Raw genomic sequence first — 10,000 nt, forward strand, 5'->3', positions numbered from 1 at the left:
AAGATTAAATTTATCATCAAGACTCAGATGAAAGCTGACTCTCTCCCACCGTCACCTGGACAGAGATTAGCAGGAATGCAAGAGGACCACTGAGTCGGTACAAATCACCAATGAGACAGCCTGGACCATGGTCTCTCTAGCACGGAAGTCTGGCAACCCAACGGTTCGTCATGAAATCAATCCCAAGCCAAACAGTTTTTTTTTTTTTTTTTTTAAATAAAGTGAATTTTAAAGGATCTAAGTATAGTTTTATAATGTTTTTGCTTCAGTTGCATGTATGATCACATGTGTGGGAATGCCAGGCTGCTAGCGTAAGATGTATTTCTTATTGCGGGTCACAAAATGGTGTGAAAAAATCACAGTAGCATCCCTCATCCCAGAGCACTTGTTCACGGACAGAGGGAGGACTGGTCAGGGCATCAGGGCTGCCCACGCCAGGGAAGCAGAAGCGAGGAGCAGGGATCTGTGTCACAGGAGCATTTGTTTCAGCACCCCGGCACCTACCTCACGCCTGGGGGTGCGGGTGGGGGTGCTTCCTCACTAGATGCCCCTCCTCACTGCCCACCTCTGGTGGTTCTCCAGTTCTACCATTCACACCACGGCCACCGGGAAGACACAAGCGGCTCGCCAGGAGTGAGATTTAACAGATTTAATGCAGGGGGATGGCTTATGAACCTGTGATATATGTTGAGCAGATGGAAAAATTTCAGAAAGACCTTGATGACCACGAATTTAGGAAGGGAAAGTCAGCCAAACCTCTTTTACGACACCACAAGAAACTTCTGACAGAAAAATGCAGGGAATCAAAGGTCTCAGGCAGCAGAGCACAGGTGGAGGCAGCAGTCATGTGGGAGGCTCCCACTCTCCTGCTCTCATACCAGATGTAAGGACGGATTTGTGGGGGGTGCAATGATACCTCCTGCTGCTTCGGGAATTCCTTTAAGCCACTGTTTAAGACGAATGAAAGTCCACTGCCCGTGTCTTAAGATTCGTTATTTTATTTGCGGTACTCTATCACAATTTTATCAAAAGTTATACTTTTGAATTAAGCAGTTGCTGTCTCTGTTTTAAGATTCCCTTTATAATTCATTTTTCAGAAGCCAAACCAGCAAATCTCATTCTCTCCCCCTATCCTCAAAGTCTCTCACAGAAAGGGCGAAGATTACCTTAGAAGCGAGGTACTTCACTGCATCCTCTCTTGGTCTCTGGTTTTCAGGAGTATCAGACCCAGAGCCAGTGAGCATTTTCGCGGCATTGGTGCCACCTGAAGAAGAACTCGGTGAAAGCAATGGAGTAAAAGGAAGATCCGGGGAGGAATCTGAAGCTACAGAGAAAAAAGACCAGTTCCATTATTAACAACAGCGGACCCCAACCTTTTTGGCACCAGGGACCGATGCTCCTATGAGAATCTAATGCCTAATGATCTGAGGTGGAGCTGAGACAGTGATGCCAGCCCTGGGGAGCAGCTGCAAATACAGATGAAGCTTCGCTTGCTCACCTGCTGCTATGAGGCCCAGTTTCTAACAGGCCACAGACCAGTATTGGTCCATGGGCTGGGGGTTGGGGACCCATGATTTACAACATCAGGATGGGGGTATGGAGAAACATGAATATATTTATTGATTAGACCCAGAGAACACTTTAAAAGGTTAATAAGTGAAAATGACACCAAATGCAAAGGTCTACATGAGAACACCAGTGCCATCTCAATCCTGTCTCGCATTCATCCAATTGTCCTCCCTGGAGAACTGCTGTTTCTCATTTTCTTCATTAAAATTTTTCTTTTTTTTTTAAATCTTGCATGGCTCACTTGTTCCTGGTTCACTATGGTAGAAATGGTTCTCTTAATGTGTTTACTACACATAAAATAAGCCATGAATGGTTAAATCTTTGGCTACTCCATCCCATTTCTAAGTTTTTATACTTTTGGTAAATCCAGTATAGAAGATAAAGGCTTCGGAGAACAGGGTACAAAAGAATTCTACAGAGATTCCTTCTGGCTTGTTCTGCCAGGAACCTATATCAAGAGGGAAGCAGGCCTTACAGTTGGGAGGACACCAGGGAAGGCTGGCCTCACCCCAAGTTACAGCCACACAGGCACTATGATAGATGGAGGCACCCAAATAGTTCTCTAACTTATCAGAAACCTGATACAGCAGCTGGAACAACTTAAGGAAAATTTGAAATTTATATCTATCCAAACAGCAATTTCCTCCATCTATCTTATATTAATATAATAAACCAGACAAGTAGTTAAACAAGGACATACTTTTAGGTGATGAACTAGGGCTGTTGGAAGCAATCTGTCTCATGCGGCTTCCATGGCAGCTAAGTGCCACCAACTTAGAAATGATGGCCGTCTTCCCAAAGCCAACGTTCCCAACAACGACTGCTCCTCTATTTTCTGTCAGTTCTGGGTTCCTCAAGTTTTCTTCTATCTGATGAAAGAGCCAGTCCCTTCCCACGAACACAGAGTCTGTTGTTATGCTCGGTACTTCAAACAACAGGGGTTTCAACAAAATGTCTTGTGGCTTGTAGGGAGCAAATCGTGCTTAGAAAAAAAAAAAGATCATCATTTTAGAAGAATGTCATAATTTTATACACTAAGAAAACTCAATTTATCATTGCACGTATGTTACACTTAGTATAGCCTTTAGTTTTACCACACAAGAGATCCGTAAGTATTTGCAATCTGATCCTATTAATACTTCTATAATATCTCATTTATCATGGTCCCAGAAAGTGTCCTACTAAAACGACTTTCTAGTTTTTACGTGATCCTAAGTTATTCTCATGACTAAAGGCAGACACACAGAGGATTAAAGAAAGTGATGCGAAGGGCCAAACCATGTCTCATCAGTTTATTTGACACAGTATTTAAGACACATTTCTTCCACTACTGTTTGAGTAAAATAGATGGAAATATTTTCCCTGGAGACAGGGCCCCAGCTCTCATCTGGATGTCACGGCACTTTGCCCCTTATTGTGATGCTGTTGACCACACAACTGCATTGCAGTTAGATGTAGGCCAATATCGTCCAAGGAACTGAAACAAAGCTGATCCTCTTAATGACAAAAAAATTTTAGGGAGTGTTAAACTACTCCTCACTTCAAAATAACATATTGCAGATTTTTCAATGCCAGAAGCAAGTTAATCACCCATTTTAGGGAAGAAGCCCAAAATTGTTAAGGATGGCTCCTTAACACACCTTACAGTAACTTTTAGCACACATACACACTTCACATGTTTTAAAACCAGTTGATTTAAATACTGGTTATCACAGACTTTCGGTGTTTAGTGAACAAGCTCATCATACCCAAGATCACAGCAGATGCAAGGATAAATACCTTTAACTTCCTGTGCCCTACCTCCAGCCGTATTGTGCCATGGTAATCTAATTGACGTTCGAAGAGGAGCATTTCTCTGCCCATCTAAGTAACTCAGATCTTCCAATTTGGTTGAGCTTGTTGCTGTAACATTAAACTGAAGTTCAGTCTCCTCAAAGTTGAGTTTAATATCATACCCAAAATACTATAACTTATAAATTATTAAGCAATTCCATTCAGGCTTTCAACAAAATTTAAGGTGATTTTGGTTTCATTTGCTCGCCCCAGCTTATTTTTCTGGCAATCTTCTTAGTTGAGAAGTGGCAAAAACCAAGTGCTCCTCATTCTTAAACCAAAATCATGTTGATATGGTTGCTAAAATTCTCCATTCTTTTTGGAAAGAGCTGGACTTCACCATACATTTTTATGAAGAAATCTGACAATCAAATGTCACTCAGTAAAGCTTCGGTACTTACTGCAAACATGCAGCATGATACTAGAATCTTCTCTGCAGCCCAGAGAACCTCCCGCTCTTTCTAGAATTCCAACCTTGTTAATTAAGTGAGCAGATTCCGCATGTACAAAATTCCACAGTGCTCAGAACCCTAAAAGTCAGCTCTTGGCAGTAAAAGTAGCCATGTGGACTTTATTGGAAATAAACATATTCCTAAGCTTCAAATTTATTTAATGTATTATACAGTACTAGATATATAAGTACTGTTTAAAATTTATTTTTTAAGTAATCACATTTATCTCTGATCGAATCAGTAAGATTCATAGCACATAAATACCTTTTAAAAAGCATTAAAACACATACACAAGTTGGATCATAAAAATAACCAATGCAGAATAATTTTGCTAATACTCAGCAAATAGTAGAAGTAAATATACAGTACGTGTTTTTGCCTTAAAAATAATCTTTTACATATACATCCTAGGTCACAATAAGAAATCTAAATAAAATTAACCAAATTCGGTTTGTGGGTTAAGTGGTCTGACATAAAAGTACTGTCGCTCTTAGACATATGATGATCTTCCAGGATAATAAAACACAGATGTCATCTGAGGGCAAATAAGAAGGAAGAGGGAGTCACATTCCAAGGGCTAAGGCTTCTAAGGGCTGGAGAAATTGTTAGTGGGACCAAGTTTCAAGGGACAGAAGTCAAGTTGGGCCATCTGTCTGCTGAAAACCTTCTGGGTCTGACACAGCATCCAGCTGCCGACCCCACCATCTGCTTGACCTGGGTCCTTCCCAGTTTTCCTTCTGAGGTCTCACTCCTTTCCTTCCTCTCTGTTAGCACCAGTCCTCTCCTTCTTCATTCAACAAGGACGTAGGCGGCTGCGCGGCCTGCCTCTGTGATGGTGCGTCCCCCCTTGCTGCATTCTCCAAGGGGTGATTGACCAGATGCCCTGTTCCCGTTCCCAGTCCGCGAGAAACATCTGACACCTTGACTTTACAAGAGCAGACATTTAATGCTTCTGTATCTTTTGGCTGCATATCCATAGCCTATTTACACATTGTGTACATATTTACGTCAATACTCCACGCAAACCTTTCCTAGTAGAAAGATTCAGCTAATTCCTTATGCAGGATTTACAAAGGAGCCTAAGTTATGGGACTCCAATGGCAGCCTCTAGCTTCTCTCCAGGTCCTTCACAACCAGGCCCTGTGAACTTTCTGGAGAGCTACCAGGACCACTCCCTGGCTGCCTATGATAACATAGCTTGGAACAAATGTCTAGGTTCCTGCCTGGGGCCTGGGCCTCTGGAAATGGCCCTCTCCTTGGCATGCCTCACCATGAGAATCCTCACGTGTCCAAGGCTGAGGTAAAAGGGACAGCCGCAGTGTAACCCATAAGCCAGTTCACTTCAGAGATGGAACAGCCATGAGAACACAAAGATATTTAGAATCTCAACAGGGTTTCCTATTTCCCTTCTTCCTCTGACCCCTTAAAACATTACGTTCTGTTTAATTTTGTAACAACCGAATGGAATAAGAATATGAAACTGTAAAGGGCTATGTTATTCCAAAAAAGAATTGTAAAAATGCCCTCGCTTGACGTAGAGGCAGGAGTTGGTGACGTTTCTAACGCCTGTTTTCAGATCTCTAGCCACCAAAGCGTCAGCTTTCAGGTATGCCACAACCCGCCTGAGCAACTCCACAGCTCTGAGTCTCTGTTTTAAACACGATGAAGCTGGGCTGCAAGTGACCAGCTGCCGCCTCCACTTTCCAAGGTGTTGTCAAAGCCACACAGACGTTGCAGAGTAGAAGCAGTGAAGCTTCAGCTGCCTAGCTCTGCGCTCAGGTGTTCCCCACTTCAAAGAGCAGGTGGCTTGGAGCCCATTCTGCCTCCTCACACGTGCCGCCGGGAGAGTCTCGGACACCACCAGTACTAGAATCAGACTCACTTCTGCTATTTAACAGTGAATGTTTTCAAAATCCTAAGCAATTCAGGGTCAAGAAAAACCAGAGGTAAAGCAATAATTCATGCAACAATAAACTTAACGCTAACGTCTCTACAATTAATTATACACTTACTGTACACACACGTTGTGTCTACCATCTGGGTGAGAGGCACAATGGGATATCATTGTAATATGAAACAGGACAGAGTACAGGCCTAGGGGTGGAGGCAGGAGGAGGTAGAGGGAGTCTTCTCTAAGTTATACAAAGAGAAATATCTGTTGAAACATCATGAACTAACCTATCAAAGGTAAATGTCATTAAGTCCAGGCAACTACCAGTTAGAGTTTCAAGAAAATTGGCAGGTAATTGTGTTTGTTGGTTTCTTGGAAAACTAAATACGGTGTTCTGTGATTCACTTAGGAAATATTTCAAAAGAAGAAAAAAAAGTAGGTAAAATAGTAGAATCTAATTATCTAACTTTTAGATTATCTAGGATTGCATTTAAAGGTTTCTCATTCTGTTTTTAATAAAGGAATAAGGTGTCCGTGCCATATATTTTGATGTGGCATACAGTAATGACCTGACTGCAGCATTCTAAACCAATTCTACTCTAACGATTACCTTTAAAAAGAAAATCTATGTTTAGTGAAACAATCTCCAAACCTGGTCAACTTATTATCTTTGACATAAAAATTTCACTGTACTAGACAATTAACAGTAAACAGACAACTGCAGTTCTTTGTAACAGGCTCAATGACAGTAACAGCTGGAAACCTTAAGAACTTGTTTCCATACCCTCACTCCTCTGGGGGACTGGGTCACTTGGGGCTGGCATCAGAGTAAACAGAGGCCTGGCATCACCTTTCCTTCACCTGCCGGTTCTTTATCTGGATACACCAAATCATTTGATATTTCCTATCAAAGGGCAGTTTGTGTTGACATGGATTTTCACATGCAAATACTTCAGAGAGATTGCAGTATATCGTCCTTTACATACTGCTGTAATCCTAACACTGAAGGTTGCCTACTGTCCTGTTTGTAGCAGCTTGCCTTCTAATCACTAAACAGTGCTCATGAACTATACAACCTGAATCTTTTGTTCTTTTCAGTGATATCTGCCATTCCCTCTTAACTCAGGTTTAGCTTTAAGGGTAGAAGGGTGGGCAATGAAGAATCTACCGTACTCCTAGCTTGTCAACAGATACCCTGAGGTAAGGCACTTTCAAAGTGTGCTTTTCGTTTATAAAATGTGCAACACAGAAGAAAAAAGTAAACCCATTAGGCCAGGCAGTCACTGCTCAAACCCAGAGGTAAAATCCTCCCATTCTAGCTCAAGTGCATACATAGAAGCTAATGAATGAGCACAGCAGAAATCAGAAAGCTCTGCTCCATAATCATCGCAGACTCCTGGAAAAGCTCAGCTCACACCCACTGTCACTTCACATGGCAGGGGACCACATAAAAGAACGTCAAGCAGAAAACATCACCCCAAATGGGGTGCTTTTAGCGCTGTTGAATTAATTTATTAACTTGTTTCCTAATTTTAAAATAGCTTCATGAAACTAAATACAATTTTGCTATTTTGTTGAAGTCAATAAAGCTATTAAGTTCTGGGAAAATACAAATGAACCATTCATTAGAACTAGGTAAATCAAGTCTAAAATGCCTTGGGTGCAACATATTATGCCGTAGGTAGTAGGACGGTGGTTGAAAGACACAAAAGCTTTTAGAAGAACCATCACTCAATACGCATAAAGCTCTCCGGTACTTCTCTCTGGCAGACGTACCAAACCCCACTTCTGGAACAAGGCCATTTTATTTCCTTTGAAAGCGAATTAGACTTGTGCCTCAAAACTTTTCCATTAGGGCCATTTATTTATCAGCTGCTTCAGAGTTCCACTGTAAAAAACACCCAACGACAACCAGAGTCGCCTGTGTCTTTGCAAAGGAGCAGCATAAATCACAGAAAAATCCTTTGATGTAGAAAGAGAGAACCTGAGTCCATGTGTTAGTAGAGGAGAAATTTTAAGCATTATGTTGGTAACAAAGAATGATGGAAACAAGTTCCTCTTCTAAATTTGACCCAGGGGCACAAAGTTTAGAAACTCAGGATCTAAAAGCAGGATGACAGCTCAGATGCAGAGTTCTTTTGCCCGTCCACCCCAAACTACTTTCGTTGTTTGACAACCACCCACTGACCAGTCACCACTTCCATATTCTCTTCTTAGGTCCAAGTGCCCCATCTTGCTAAGTCATGTCTGTCTTGCCTGTTCTCATTTCCTCAATTGATAGCTTTCATTTCTGCTGCTCATGTTTTAAGCTGTGAGACCCCTCATAACAGAATTATATAAAAATTGGACCTACCATCTGCATGACGGGCCTCAATTATAAATATAAGTTTGAAAATTGGATCAGGAAGCAACCTAAGTGCCCATAATAGACAAATGGATAAAGACGAGGTGGTACATATACACAATTGAATATTACTCAGACATAAAAAAGAATGAAATCTTACCATTTACGATGACATGGATAGAACTAGAGGATACTATGCTAAGTGAAATAAGTCAGACAGAGAAAGACAAATACCATATGATGTCACTTATATGTGGAATCTAAAGAACAAAATAAATGAACAAACGACAGAAACAGACTCATAGAGAACAAATTGGTGGTTGCCAAATGGGTTTGGAGGGCTGGGTGAAAAATCTGAAGGCATGAAGAAATATAAATTGGTAGTTACAAAACAGTCATGGGGATGTAAAGTACAGCATAGGGAATATAATCAATAATACTGTAATAAGTATGTATGGGGCCAGGTGGGCACTAATCAAGGGGGGGGTCACTTTGTAATTTATATAAATGTCTAACCACTGTGCTGTATACCCGAAACTAATATAAAACATTGAATGTCAGCTGTAATTGAAAAATAAAAAACTCTTTGAGCTGATATGAACTCACTCCAAACGACAATTCTTATTTACCAAGATGTAAAAAAAAGCCATGAATTTACTCAAGCTTAAAATAACAGAAACAAGAACAGAGTTTTTGATATTTTATTCCCTCATCTATGAAGAGCCATAAAGTCTATTAGATAAGAATTCCAGAGGAGAAGAATCACTTAAAGACCATTACATGCTGCCTTCTCATGTTTACACACGAGTGAACTGAGATCTAGAACAGGTAACTGCCTGACCCACAATCACAAAACTGGCTCCTGGATTAGATTCCCAAGTGAAGAGAGTGAACAAGGGGCACTTCAGACCCAGTGAGAGAACCTTTCCATGGAGAAGCATGGCCTTACCTGCAACTGAGTTGGGCCGTGGCATTATTAGCGAGCTGGAGCTCTGAGAATAAGGGACCGGACCATCTCCAACTGAGGCTTCAGCTTTGGGCAGCACGCTCTCCGCTGACCCAGTGGGCTCCTCTTCTGCCACTGGGGAGCAATTATCTGCCCTGCGATCATGAAGCACACCCTTCTGTACCCCTAACCTTAGGCTTCCGTCTTTATTCCATTCCAAACTGGAGCCACTCCGGTCATCATTTTCGGATGAACTTGTAATTGTGGCTGAAATGAGAGACCAGAATACTTTGAAGGAGGCCAGGCATAGCTGGGGCTGTTGAGAGTTACACACACACACACGCACACACACACACACACACACAGCCCTCCCCACGATCCAGGGAGAGTTTCCTGGTCCACACAGATTTTTGTCAAAGTATGTTTCATGCAATGTATTTTGGTAAATTAGAAGAATGTTGCTTATCAGGGGAAATAAGCTGCTAAATATTTCTACAGGGGAGGAAAAACTCCGATAAGATAATGAAAAAGCTGTCTGAAAGTATCTGAGTTAACAGTATATCTATATGATTTGCATGAAGTAGCCTCTCTTTTTAACACAGATGAAGTGCTCACAAAAGAATTCATATCTCATTAAATTCCTTTGAACCGTTAAATAATTTTTCCAAATTAATAACATTTGTGTATGGGGGCGGGGGCAGGGCAGTACAATAGTTAATGCAGAAAAGCAGCAGGAGAAAGATGTGTAAAAACAAAAATACAATTACAAAGTTAAGCAGAGAATTTGGTCTTTAGCAGCAATATTCACCCTATACTCACTCTATGCAGCTTCTACAGTCACTTCCAATTTAAAGGCACCGAGCCATTTTTGATCCCCTTGCAAGCATAGGTCATCATGGACCCAACTCTAGCTTGTGTCCTTGAGAACAGGGGCCCTATCCCTTGATCCCTTTGTGTTCCCTGTT

The 10,000-nt window shown here is 41.5% G+C and overlaps 1 protein-coding gene across 4 annotated transcripts in view; it reads right to left on the bottom strand.

Moving 5' to 3' along the window:
* The window catches only part of TANC1 (tetratricopeptide repeat, ankyrin repeat and coiled-coil containing 1), a 244,115-nt gene that overhangs the window by 56,593 nt on the left and 177,522 nt on the right, over positions 1–10,000 (bottom strand). For 2 of the 4 annotated variants that reach the window (XM_023530007.1, XM_023530011.1), the window contains exons 5-8: positions 9,039–9,302; positions 3,349–3,471; positions 2,270–2,551; positions 1,167–1,324 (exon numbers count right to left, since the gene is read on the bottom strand). In XM_023530007.1, the coding sequence (XP_023385775.1) occupies positions 1,167–1,324; positions 2,270–2,551; positions 3,349–3,471; positions 9,039–9,302 (827 nt within the window). The remainder of the gene's footprint in view (positions 1–1,166; positions 1,325–2,269; positions 2,552–3,348; positions 3,472–9,038; positions 9,303–10,000) is intronic. The other 2 variants (XM_023530003.1, XM_011358985.2) reach the window with 1 other exon arrangement.

Source organism: Pteropus vampyrus, unplaced genomic scaffold (assembly GCF_000151845.1).
Source record: "Pteropus vampyrus isolate Shadow unplaced genomic scaffold, Pvam_2.0 Scaffold2, whole genome shotgun sequence".
In the NCBI taxonomy this organism is placed as follows: domain Eukaryota; kingdom Metazoa; phylum Chordata; class Mammalia; order Chiroptera; family Pteropodidae; genus Pteropus; species Pteropus vampyrus.